This window comes from Mizuhopecten yessoensis, unplaced genomic scaffold (assembly GCF_002113885.1).
Source record: "Mizuhopecten yessoensis strain PY_sf001 unplaced genomic scaffold, ASM211388v2 scaffold716105, whole genome shotgun sequence".
In the NCBI taxonomy this organism is placed as follows: domain Eukaryota; kingdom Metazoa; phylum Mollusca; class Bivalvia; order Pectinida; family Pectinidae; genus Mizuhopecten; species Mizuhopecten yessoensis.
The window spans coordinates 134,321-149,010 of NW_018479950.1; the positions used below are offsets into that span (position 1 = coordinate 134,321).

Genomic DNA, 14,690 nt, shown 5'->3' on the forward strand with positions numbered 1-14,690 from the left:
AAGACCGATGTTGTAGATATAAGTTATACACCAGGCATTACGTGATATATATGTATATCGTCCTGTAGGACCGATGTTGTAGATATAAGTTATACACCAGACATTACGTGATATATATGTATATCGTCCGGTAAGACCGATGTTGTAGATATAATTTATACACCAGGCATTATGTGATATATATGTAGATTGTCCTGTAAGATCGATGTTGTAGATATAAGTTATACACCAGGCATAACGTGATATATATGTATATCAGGCTGATGTTGCTCTTGAAGGTTGATGTTGACTAAGTACATGAGACCTCAAGCTTAATTGTTGCCATCAATTTTACAATTGTATATAACGATGTAACTTTTGTATATAACAATGTTACTATGATATATAGCAATTTAACTGTTGTATATAACAATGTAATATATAACAATGTAACTGTTGTATATAACAATGTTAACAATGTAACTGTTTTATATAATAATGTAACTGTTGTATATAACAATGTAACTGTTGTATATAACAAAGATTACTTACCTCTGGATTACTGACTTCGTTAGGAAGGACATCTTTAATAAAGTCCGTTAAGCTTTCTTTTTCATGAGTTACGTAAGGTTCGAGTTCGAGACCCTCTTCTTCGACAGGAGTAAATGTTCCTGCAAGGTACATCAAATAGACCATAATTGTCCAAGTTCAATCACAAATGGACTTCATTGTTGCTTGAATCAAATGCCTCACCCCGAAAAGGCATTGGACTTGAGCATGGTCTAGTACTACTACAAATAAGATATGTCTTGCAGCACTAGCAATACCGTCATCTTTTTATAGAAAGAACCATTTTTTTTTGTAAAATAATATAAATGTGTTCTTATAATATTTCTTATAACATACTTTTCTTCTAATAATTTCAATCTCAAATGAATATCTCGAATCATATATAAAAGTAGGATTTAGAGAGGTGTATTGAGCTGTAAAGAATGGCAGGTACAAACCACTACAGGCTCGCAGTAGTGTGCAGACACTCGAGGGGTCAAATCCAGTCTCCAGTAGCTGGACAATCCGTGGAGCGTAAGTCATGCACTGTAATAAAGCAGGTCACGAGTTATAATCTTTGTAATAAATACACAAATAATGCAACAGATTAGAAGGAATACAAATGTCATGATCAACACATCAACTACAGAATCCCTCTCCTAAAATATAAATGACAAGGGAAAAATGATCAAGAAAACATGGGTTTCAGTCTTAACACGTACAGAAGGTAAAAGTCGCAGAGTTTCTGACTTACATAGTTTTTTAAGGCACCCGGTACCTCCCCACATAGCTGGTAAATAGTGGAGTTGATGACCTCTTCAGAACGGTTATTGACTAGGACCTGGTCCAGTTCATCTACCAGTGCTTTGCACAATTCACATTCCAGTGTACCGGCCTGATCAGTGAAAGTGAGAAAATACATATATGAAGCCTTGTGACAGCGTGATATCATCCTTGATTCTGTGACATTTATTGTAAATAATAAAAGATAACGTTTCAGCTTTGTGTACCCATTTATACAGCTTGATAGACTTGAGTTAATAGTGTAAGTATATTGCTCAATGACACGCTATATATATTATATATACAGTGTAGTGAGATTTATTCAGGGGAGTATCAATTTGAACATTGTTGCTAACCTCGATATTCTCAGGCTCGTCTTGCTCTTCGGTTGAAAAAGTGGCTAGAACAAAAAGAAAATATCAATTGTGTATTCAAAATGTTATTTATCTAAATAAGGTCTTTTTTTTTAGACCAGCGAAAAACACATTCCATTTTTCACACAAGATATAATGTATTTTATAATTTCGACAAGAGATGAATGTATCCTTAATTATCGATTTTATACTAGTAGTTTATACAATCTCTATTTACATGTATGCTTAAGTGGGCCACTCACTCTACTCAGTTTTACATACACCTAATACACTTTTACTTGACTTTCAAAAAAGCTATGCTCCAAACATAAAACTATAGAATGTTGACTCTGCCGTACTCCAGAGAAGCCGTTTGACCAAATAAGCAGTATATTTTACATGATTCGTGACAATAGCATTTCATATTTAAACATGACTCATTTCACTAACAGATTATATTTGACATGATTTCAGGCACCAGCACAATACTAGTACTTTTACATCTTTAGCATTATAAACGTTCCTAGCAGATCATCTTTTACATTATTCACGGTACTAGTAGATTATTTTTTACATTATAAACGTTTCTAGCAGATTATATTTTACATTATAAACGTTTCTAGCAGATTATATTTTACATTATTCACGTTACAAGCAGATTATATTTTACATTATAAACGTTTCTAGCAGATTATATTTTACATTATTAACGTTTCTAGCAGATTATATTTTACATTATAAACGTTTCTAGCAGATTATATTTTACATTATTCACGGTACTAGCAGATTATATTTTACATTATAAACGTTTCTAGCAGATTATATTTTACATTATACACGTTTCTAGCAGATTATATTCTACATTATAAACGTTTCTAGCAGATCATATTTTACATTATAAACGTTTCTAGCAGATCATAATTTACACGATTTACAGAACTAACAGATTATATCTTGCATGATTTCAAACACAAACAGAATATCTTTTACATGATTTACAGCACTAGCCCTATCGTTAGTGAAGGTTTATGTAATTTACATTCAGATGTGACACATTATATTCTATATCATTTAACGTAGTTAGCGACATTCACCTAGACTAGGAACAAAAATAAACAAATAAATGCTGATTATATTCGTAAAGATTCCGAATCAGTGAAGCATTAATAGTATCAAATTACATTGTCAACGTCACTAGCAGATTATCTTTTACATGATTAACGGCACAAGCTGATTTTACAGCATAATATTAACTTCACGTTAAGATGTGACACGTTATGTTGTATACCCTTTACCGTAGTCAGAATAATTCACTTAAGATAGGTAAAACAGACATGTAGAATTGTTACTTAAGATGGGTAAAACAGACATGTAGAATTGTTATTTGACATGGGTAAAACAGACATGTGGAATTGTTACTTAAGATGGGTAAAACAGACATGTAGAACTGTTACTTAAAATGGGTAAAACAGACACGTAGAATTGTAACTTAAGATGGGTAAATCAGACATGTATAATTGATAACTAAGATGGGTAAAACAGACATATGAAGAATTGTTACTTAACATGGGTAAAAGCAGACATGCAGAATTGTTACTATAGATGGGTAAAACAGACGTGTAGAATTGTTACTTAAGATGCGTAAAACAGAGATGTAGAATTGTTACTTAAGATGGGTAAAACAGACATGTAGAATTGTTACTTAACATGGGTAAAACAAACATGTAGAATTGTTACTTAAGATGGGTAAAACAGACATGTAGAATTGTTTACAATAGAAGACGTCTTTACCTGACTATTGTAAGAATGGTGAATATGATACATACCACTACATGCTCGAATCAATTTGCAGACGATTGAGCTATCGAAGCCGTTCTCCAGTAACTTGACAACTTGTGGGGCGTAGGTGAAACACTGTAAGTAAACGGTAGGTGACAGGCCACATGGTACTGGTGTAACAATCATACAACTAAACGTATGAAATTTTCAACATGATTCATCAGTTCGGAAATATATAATGTCAAAATTTTACTTCATACACAAACAATGTATTGCACGCTTTAAATGACACTTGCCTACAAGGAGTTTTGCCTATCTACCCCCTTCTCTCCCGTTTAAGTCAATAGTGGGTCATACATATTACTTAAAGTAAGAATAAACAACACCAATTTAACTAGAAACACACCGAAGACATCTGGCACTGTGTACATTAAATTGGCATAAACAGATCACGGTAAAACCGAAAATCACATCATCAATTGCGACAATGCTAAAATAGTTGAAAGAGAATAACATACAAAACGATACAAATCAGAGACGCAGTCAAAATAACCTCAAAACATGAACAGAGACGAGGGGGCATCAGTTAATGCATATGTATGACCTACTATTGATCTAAACGGGAGAAGGGCTAAATCTACACCAAACCAGTAACCTATTCGCTACAGTGTGTACTCATTCTCTATCGATAGGTAAAGTTCCCCGCAGTCGAGCGACAAATTAAGTTTATACTTCCGTCATATCGTTGTACATGCAAACAATGCAATTCACTCTTTCAGTCATAGATCAAAACGTACAATGAAAGTGTATAGAGAAACAGTTTCACAATATCGTTATAGAAGTACAGAAAAATGGCATACAATTCCTTATCTGCTATCAATTAAATGACCATCATTATAAGTTTGAAACAATCGTAAACAGCTTCCACTTCCCACACACACAAGGTGCATTTGGGGAGGCCAAAGCAATAGAATCTTTGACTTACAAAGTTTGTCAGAGCGCCAGGTGCGTCCGAGCATAGGTTGTACACGGTGGCATTGATGACCTCGTCAGTCTGATTGGTTACAATGACCTTGTTGAGTTCAATCACGAGTATTTTACAAAGCTCACATTCCAGTGGATTAGCCTGATATATAAGAAAGAACAAATACATATATGAAGCCTTGTGGCAGCGTGAGGTCATCCTTGATTCTGTGACATTTATTGTAAATAATAAAAGATAACGTTTCAGCTTTGTGTACCCATTTATACAGCTTGATAGACTTGAGTTAATAGTGTAAGTATATTGCTCAATGACACGCTATATATATTATATATACAGTGAAGTGAGATTTATTCAGGGGAGTATCAATTTGAACATTGTTGCTAACCTCGATATTCTCAGGCTCGTCTTGCTCTTCGGTTGAAAAAGTGGCTAGAACAAAAAGAAAATATCAATTGTGTATTCAAAATGCTATTTATCTAAATAAGGTCTTATTTTTTAGACCAGCGAAAAACACATTCCATTTTTCACACAAGATATAATGTATTTTATAATTTCGACAAGAGATGAATGTATCCTTAATTATCGATTTTATACTAGTAGTTTATACAATCTCTATTTACATGTATGCTTAAGTGGGCCACTCACTCTACTCAGTTTTACATACACTTAATACACTTTTACTTGACTTTCAAGAAAGCTATGCTCCAAACATAAAACTATAGAATGTTGACTCTGCCGTACTCCTGAGAAGCCGTTTGACCAAATTAGCAGTATATTTTACATGATTCGTGACAATAGCATTTCATATTTAAACATGACTAATTTCACTAACAGATTATATTTGACATGATTTTAGGCACCAGCACAATACTAGTACTTTTACATCTTTAGCATTATAAACGTTTCTAGCAGATCATATTTTACATTATTCACGGTACTAGTAGATTATTTTTTACATTATAAACGTTTCTAGCAGATTATATTTTACATTATAACGTTTCTAGCAGATTATATTTTACATTATTCACGGTACTAGCAGATTATATTTTACATTATAAACGTTTCTAGCAGATCATATTTTACATTATAAACGTGTCTAGCAGATCATATTTTACATTATAAACGTTTCTAGCAGATCATATTTTACACGATTTACAGAACTAACAGATTATATCTTGCATGATTTCAGACACAAACAGAATATCTTTTACATGATTTACAGCACTAGCCCTATCGTTAGTGAAGGTTTATATAATTTACATTCAGATGTGACACATTATATTCTATATCATTTAACGTAGTTAGCGCCATTCACCTAGACTAGGAACAAAAATAAACAAATTCCGAAACAGGGAAGCATTAATAGTATCAAATTACATTGTCAACGTCACTAGCAGCCTATCTTTTACATGATTACCAGCACAAGCTGATTTTACAGCATAATATTAACTTCACGTTAAGATGTGACAGGTTATGTTGTATACCCTTTACCGTAGTCAGAATAATTCACTTAAGATAGGTAAAACAGATTTCATACACAAACAATGTATTGCACGCTTTAAGACATGTAGAATTGTTTCTTAAGATGGGTTAAAGCAGACATGTAGAATTGTTACTATAGATGGCTAAAACAGACATGTAGAATTGTGACTTAAGATGGGTAAAACAGACATGTAGAATTGTTACTTAAGATGGGTAAAACAGGCATGTCGAATTGTTTACAATAGAAGACGTCTTTACCTGACTGGTGTAAGAATGGTGAATATGATACATACCACTACATGCTCGAATCAATTTGCAGACGATTGAGCTATCGAAGCCGTTCTCCAGTAATTTGACAACTTGTGGGGCGTAGGTGAAACACTGTAAGTAAACGGTAGGTGAAACACTGTAAGTAAACGGTAGGTGACAGGCCACATGGTACTGGTGTAACAATCATACAACTAAACGTATGAAATTTACAACAGGATTCATCAGTTCGGAAATATATAATGTCAAATTTTATTTCATACACAAACAATGTATTGCACGCTTTAAATGACACTTGCCTACAGGGAGTTTTGCCTATCTACCCCCTTCTCTCCCATTTAAATCAATAGTGGGTCAAACAACACCAACTTAACTAGAAACACACCGAAGACATCTGGCACTGTGTACATTAAATCGGCATAAACAGATCACGGTAAAACCGAAAATCACATCATCGATTGCGACAATGCTTAAATAGTTGAAAGGGAATAACATACAAAGCGATACAAATCAGAGACGCAGTCAAAATAACCTCAAAACATGAACAGAGACGAGGGGGGCATCAGTTAATGCATATGTATGACCTACTATTGATCTAAACGGGAGAAGGGCTAAATCTACACCAAACCAGTAACCTATTCGCTACAGTGTGTACTGATTCTCTATCGATATGTAAAATTCCCAACAGTCGAGCGACTAATAAAGTTTATACTTTCGTCATATCGTTGTACATGGAAACAATACAATTCGGTCTTTCAGTCATAGCTTGAAAAGGGGAGTCTTGAAATGTTGCAAAGCGTTTAATATGTACAATGATAGTATATAGATAAACAGTTTCACAATATCGTTATAGAAGTACAGAAAAATGACACACAATTCCTTATCTGCTATCAATTAAATGACCATCATTATAGGTTTGAAACAAACGTAAACAGCTTCAACTTCCCACACACACAAGATGCATTTGAGGAGGCCAAAGCAATAGAATATTTGACTTACAAAGTTTGTCAGAGCGCCAGGTGCGTCCGAGCATAGGTTGTACACGGTGGCATTGATGACCTCGTCAGTCTGATTGGTTACAATGACCTTGTTGAGTTCAATCACGAGTATTTTACAAAGCTCACATTCCAGTGGATTAGCCTGATATATAAGAAAGAACAAATACATATAAGCCATGCATGATTGAATGTCCTTTCCAACTCGACCCATTAATTCTATTTTAATGAATTTTGTTTATTTTGATACTATGTATTTCCCAATATAATAAAACACAACTTTTCATTCTCAAACTTTTTCACCGCATTACTTTATTTCAGTCTTCCAACAAAGCGTATGTATACCTGAATACTCTCATCTTCCTCGTTCGGGATGGTTTCCATCTTTCCTTCAAACAACTCCGCCGTCTCTTCGTACATCACTGGCTCTTTGTGAGTATTAGATCCAGCCTTCTTACCGTCACACACGCCTCGGATCTCGAGACACACCTTCTCACCCATCTGTCAAATAATTCAGGTAAGAATCGCTAAATATTGAAAATAATATCACCACTAGAAGGAAATATAATGGGATCAAACATTTTAACTTTGAAAAATTCAAGTCATACATAAGAACCTTTTCAGCTATCAACTTATAAAATAATACAACCAATATGCCCTCAATAAAAAAAGCAAGACACAAAAACCAACGACACCTTACAAAAGGGAACGAAGGACTCCATAACACGAAGGAAAAGACAAACAGATGAACCAGAGGCTCAACAACACAAAAGGCATGCTATTTATGTGAACCATGTGGACATTATGTATTTACCTTCCCAAGGGCCTCCTTCATGGATGACTGACAAAGGTCACAGGTCAAGCTTCGGATGTTTACTATTCCATCAGCTGCATGGTCAAATGGAAAACTTTGTAAAGTGATACAATAAAGCTGAGAAAACCCTATCTTATGGTTTATGGATATCAAAGTATCAAGTTTAGCTTAATGAAATCATATATATATATATATACGAACAAATTAATGAATCTAATAGAGTCCATTATATTTAGAAAATATGCATACTGTATTTCCTACGAATGCCACCTGGATTGCTGGAAACAGTTCAGTACTTATATTGAGCATTTTGAAATATCAGAGAATATCTTATTTTTTTATCATAATCTCATAATTTAGTTCCAGTAATGGTCTGGATTTGGGATGTGTTGGCATTGCAAGAAGAATGTCTTTAATGTCTTACTAGCTTGTCATGTTGTATTTACTTCATTTTGCTTTCGTTTATATACTAATATTTATTAAAATATCCCAAAACATCTGTTATGGAGAAATTTCTTACTTGATTGGCAAACCTTTATGGCCATACATCCCTTCTCTGGATCAACTCCTTTCTCCAAGATGTTCAATATGGCAGGGGCAAGCGACTTGCACTGTTGATGAAACACAGAAAATAATATTAAATCACTTGACGTAAACAAAGGCTTATTTAATGCATTTAACACAAATCGTAAACCTCTAATACTATATAAACTTAACAAATGTGTACATGGTCGAAGTATGCTGTTCAGTGTCCACTGTCCCCGTTTAGGAATTGATGACTTACAAAATTTGACAGTTCAGCTGGAAGACCCGCGCAGATTTGCATGATGGTATTATTGATGGCTGCCTCGGTTTGGTTGGTTGCTATGTAAGCGTCCAAGATCTGGATGAGGAACTCGCAAATCTCACAGGTCTCGTTACTGGCAAGCTGTTTAAGTAGAGTTAACACAATTATTTTGGAACTCAATGTAATAACAGTTTATCAACGTGCATATTAATTTTCACCTTATATTTGACACAAAGTTTTAAATCTTAACTGTATTTACACTGGTTTCAAAACATAGTTTCACCACTTTTTATTTGTTAATAATAATATTGTGATACATTTAATGTGAACTGTTGATATGACAATTCTCTTACTGAAGCTGAGGCTGAGTCTATAGATATTTTTACCTGCATTAAATTATATGTGTTCTCTAAATTGCACCAGAAGTTGTGGAATTAGTTACAGGTTTAATAATATTACTATCATCCTTTCATATACATAAGAATGGGAAATTGGTTAAAGTATTTAAAAAAGGAGGTTAACGAAGAGAAGAGGAAGAGGCTAAAGCTGAGCACAACAACATGCCTGCCTAGCTGTGTGCGTCGTAACGCACAAACAGTGTTTCTTTTTATCAAACTGTTAAACATGTTTTGGATTAGGGGTGTCAATTAAAAATGTAGTGTACTAATGAACTTGCAGCTAGGTATTATAGCTATAACAACCACATTACCGTCACATCAGGGTAGCTTTTCCCTCTGGGTTGAATAGTGTCAGTCTGAGGTACATGTCACAATGGTAGCTCTGTGTTTAGGAAGACTGAACATATCATTGTGAAATATACCTCAGTTACATCACACCACCTTCAGAGAGAGGTTTTAGATAAGTATGGTAGAATTCAGGAAGTTTACCTTTGGTTTCATGTTGACCGGCTTGCCTTTCCTGCCATTGTAAGGGTGTAACAACTGTGGAATGACATTCCCTAACTCATAATTTATCATATATTCCATCTCTGAATCTTCCGGAATTTCATTGCTGAATTCGTCTTTAATTTCCAGTCCCTTTGTAACTTCATTACTAATGTCCTTCTCTGTATTAGTGCACACCTTTAATTCCAAACATGCCGCTTTTGGGTCCTGAAAATTATCATTTGTACCAGCTTTATGTTGCAATATAAGATATGTACACTTCACTGTAAGTATACCCCATTATATTTAACCGTAAGTATAACACAGTACACTTCACTGTAATTATACCACATTATATGTAACCGTAAATATACCCTAATGCAGTTCACTGTAAGTATACCCCATTATATTTAACCGTAATTACATCCCATTATGTTTAACCGTCAGTACACCACAATACACGTCATCGTTAGTATATCCGAAGACACTTCACTGTAAGTATACCCCATTATATTAAACTGTAAGTATACCCCAGTACACTTCACTGTAAGTATACCCCTCTATATTTAACCGTAATTATACCCTAATACAGTTCACTGTAAGTATACCCCTCTATATTTAACCGTAAGTATACCCAGTACACTTGACTGTAATTATACCCCATTATATCTAACCGTAATTACACCCCAGTACACTTCACTGTAAGTATACCCCTTTATATTTAACCGCAAATTTACCCCAGTACACTTCACTATAATTATACCCCATTATATTTATCCGTAAGTTTACCCCAATACACTTCACTGAAAGAATTCCCCATTATGTTTAACCGTAAGCATACCCCAGTACACTTCACTGCAAGTATTCCCCTTTATATTTATCCGTAAGTATACCCCAATACACTTCACTGAAAGAATTCCCCATTATGTTTAACCGTAAGCATACCCCAGTACACTTCCCTGTAAGTATACCCCCTTATATTTAACCGCAAGTATACCACAGTACACTTCACTGTAAGGATTCCCCTTTATATTTATCCGTAAGTTTACCCCAGTACACTTCACTGTAAATATCCCCTTTATATTTAACCGTAAGTATACCCCAGTACACTTCACTGTAAGTATTCCCCTTTATATTTAACCGTAAGTTTACCCCAGTACACTTCACTGTAAGTATTCCCCATTATGTTTAACCGTAAGTATACCCCAGTACACTTCACTGTAAATATCCCCTTTATATTTAACCGTAAGTATACCCAGTACACTTCACTGTAAGTATACCCCTTTATATTTAACCGTAAGTTTACCCCAGTACACTTCACTGTAAGTATACCCCATTATATTTAACTGTAAGTATACCCTAGTCCACTTCATCGTTAGCACATCCAAAGACACTTCACTGTTAATATCCAAAAGTACACCTCAAACAGAATTTGTTCAAATCGTATTGAGCTGACAGCAGTGGAGTTTTGACCTTCAGTCAGTATAACATCTGTGTTTCTATGTAGGTATACTCCAGTATACCTCACTGTAAGTACACATCAGTACACTTCATTGTACATGTAAGTACACTTCGGAAATATTCACGCCCAATCACACTTCACTGTAAGTACACATCAGTACACTTCATTGTACATGTAAGTACACCTCAGAAATATTCACGCCCAATCACACTTCACTGTAAGTACACATCAGTACACTTCATTGTTCTTGTAAGTACAACTCAGAAATCTTCACGCCCAATCACACTTCACTGTAAGTACACCCAATCACACTTCACTGTAAGTACACATCAGTACACTTCATTGTTCTTGTAAGTACAACTCAGAAATCTTCACGCCCAATCACACTTCACTGTAAGTACACATCAGTACACTTCACTGTACATGTAAGTACACCCACTCATTCTTCATTGTACATGTAAGTACAACAACTCATTCTTCACTGTACATGTAAGTACACCCACTCATTCTTCATTGTACATGTAAGTACACCCACTCATTCTTCATTGTACATGTAAGTACACCCACTCATACTTAACGTAAGTACACCCAAGTACACTTAACTGCACAAGTAAGTTTACCCAAGAACACTTCACTGTACATGTAAGTACACCCAAGTAATTTAATTGTACATGTAACTACACTCCATATACACTTCATTGTGAGTACACCCAAGTACATTTAACTGTACATGTAAGTACACCCAATCACATTTAACTGTATATGTTACACTTAACTAGTACAGTCCACCACATCCTTGTAAGTAAATCCCAGTACACTTAACTAGTAAAGCCCACCACATCCTTGTAAGGACATCCCAGTACACTTAACTAATACAGCCCACCACATCCACCCAATCGCACTTCACTGTAAGTACACCCAATCGCACTTCACTGTAAGTACACATCAGTACCCTTCATTGTTCTTGTAAGTACAACTCAGAAATCTTCACGCCCAATCACACTTCACTGTAAGTATTCCCCATTATGTTTAACCGTAAGTATACCCCAGTACACTTCACTGTAAGTATACCCCTGTATATTTAACCGTAAGTATACCCCAGTTCACTTCACTGTAAGTATTCCCCATTATGTTTAACCGTAAGTATACCCCAGTTCACTTCACTGTAAGTATACCCCTTTATATTTAACCGCAAGTATACCCCAGTACACTTCACTGTACATGTAAGTACACCTCAGAAATATTCACGCCCAATCACACTTCACTGTAAGTATTCCCCATTATGTTTAACCGTAAGTATACCCCAGTTCACTTCACTGTAAGTATACCCCTTTATATTTAACCGCAAGTATACCCCAGTACACTTCACTGTACATGTAAGTACACCCGATTACATTTAACTGTATATGTTACACTTAACTAGTACAACCCACCACATCCTTGTAAGGACATCCCAGTACACTTACCTAGTACAGCCCACCACAATACCCCTCTATATTTAACCGTAGGTATACCCAGTACACTTGACTGTAATTATACCCCATTATATTTAACCGTATGTATACCCCAGTACACTTCACTGTAAGTATTCCCCATTATGTTTAACCGTAAGTATACCCCAGTTCACTTCACTGTAAGTATTCCCCATTATGTTTAACCGTAAGTATACCCCAGTACCCTTCACTGTAAGTATACCCCTGTATATTTAACCGTAAGTATACCCCAGTACCCTTCACTGTAAGTATACCCCATTATATTTAACCGGAATTACATCCCATTATGTTTAACCGTAAGTATACCCCAGTACCCTTCACTGTAAGTATACCCCATTATATTTAACCGGAATTACATCCCATTATGTTTAACCGTAAGTATACCCCAGTACCCTTCACTGTAAGTATACCCCATTATATTTAACCGGAATTACATCCCATTATGTTTAACCGTAAGTATACCCCAGTTCACTTCACTGTAAGTATACCCCTTTATATTTAACCGTAACTTTACCCCAGTATACTTCACTGTAAGTATACCCCTTTATATTTAACCGTAACTTTACCCCAGTATACTTCACTGTAAGTATACCCCTTTATATTTAACCGTAACTTTACCCCAGTATACTTCACTGTAAGTATACCCCATTATATTTAACCGTATGTATACCCCAGTACACTTCACTGTAAGTATACCCCTGTATATTTAACCGTAAGTATACCCCAGTACACTTCACTGTACATGTAAGTACACTTCGGAAATATTCACGCCCAATCACACTTCACTGTAAGTACACCCAATCGCACTTCACTGTAAGTACACCCAATCACATTTATCTGTATATGTTACACTTAACTAGTACAACCCACCACATCCTAGTAAGTTATTATTCAGTGAAGTACTCCCTGTAATCCGGTACACCGGTACATTTCACTATCCGTTATTATTGAGTGAAGTACTCCCGGATAATGCGGTACACCCAGTACACTTAACTAATACAGCCCACCACATCCTTGCTGTAAGTATACCCCATTATATTTAACCGTATGTATACCCCAGTACACTTCACTGTAAGTATACCCCATTATATTTAACCGTAAGTATACCCCAGTTCACTTCACTGTAAGTATACCCCATTATATTTAACCGTATGTATACCCCAGTACACTTCACTGTACATGTAAGTACACCCAATCGCACTTCACTGTAAGTACACCTCAGTACACTTCATTGTACATGTAAGTACACCCAATCACATTTATCTGTATATGTTACACTTAACTAGTACAGACCACCACATCCTTGTAAGTACATCCCAGTACACTTAACTAGTACAACCCACCACATCCTTGTAAGTTATTATTCAGTGAAGTACACCCGGATAATCCGGTACACCGGTACATCCCACTACACGTTATAATTCAGTGAATTACACCCGGTAATCCGGTACACCGGTACATTTCACTATACGTTATTATTCAGTGAAGTACACCCGGATAATGCGGTACACCGGTACATCCCACTACACGTTATTTTTCAGTGAAGTACACTCGGTAATCCGGTACACCGGTACATTTCACTATACGTTATAATTCAGTGAAGTACACCTGGTAATCCGGTACACCGGTACATCCCACTACACGTTATTATTCAGTGAAGTACACCCTGTAATCCGGTACACCGGTACATTTCACTATACGTACACTCCAGTACACATCACTATAAATACAATGCAGTATACTTCAATTATTAAATTATAGCCCATACATCAATCAGCACATTTCTAACACCCAGCACCTCTTTCAAACCTCCAACCCCCCTCCCCTCCAACTCCCATCCATTCTATATCCAAATCCTAGCACTAAATCTCCCCCCTCCCCTCCCCACGTGTTTCATCTTTTCCCATACTAATAATCACACTATACACTAAAAACTAGAAATGTCGGAACGAGGAGCAGAATTAAGTGAAAGACAAGTCGAGGTATCTAAGAAAGATGACATTGGTATAAGTTCAGTCAAGTATATAATCAGTGAAGAATGATGAAGAAAGGAATTCAAGGAACGGACACCAAAAAAA

General features: G+C 35.6%; 1 protein-coding gene across 3 annotated transcripts in view; it reads right to left on the minus strand.

The window, feature by feature from the left end:
- Window positions 1-14,690, minus strand: part of LOC110441718 — a 42,962-nt gene that overhangs the window by 18,521 nt on the left and 9,751 nt on the right. For 2 of the 3 annotated variants that reach the window (XM_021484940.1, XM_021484939.1), the window contains exons 4-17: window positions 9,661-9,885; window positions 8,771-8,914; window positions 8,507-8,597; window positions 7,987-8,060; window positions 7,518-7,673; window positions 7,177-7,317; window positions 6,204-6,291; window positions 4,814-4,857; window positions 4,429-4,569; window positions 3,491-3,578; window positions 1,668-1,711; window positions 1,283-1,423; window positions 987-1,074; window positions 532-650 (exon numbers count right to left, since the gene is read on the minus strand). In XM_021484940.1, the coding sequence (XP_021340615.1) occupies window positions 532-650; window positions 987-1,074; window positions 1,283-1,423; window positions 1,668-1,711; window positions 3,491-3,578; window positions 4,429-4,569; window positions 4,814-4,857; window positions 6,204-6,291; window positions 7,177-7,317; window positions 7,518-7,673; window positions 7,987-8,060; window positions 8,507-8,597; window positions 8,771-8,914; window positions 9,661-9,885 (1,584 nt within the window). The remainder of the gene's footprint in view (window positions 1-531; window positions 651-986; window positions 1,075-1,282; window positions 1,424-1,667; window positions 1,712-3,490; window positions 3,579-4,428; window positions 4,570-4,813; window positions 4,858-6,203; window positions 6,292-7,176; window positions 7,318-7,517; window positions 7,674-7,986; window positions 8,061-8,506; window positions 8,598-8,770; window positions 8,915-9,660; window positions 9,886-14,690) is intronic. The other variant, XM_021484941.1, reaches the window with a different exon arrangement.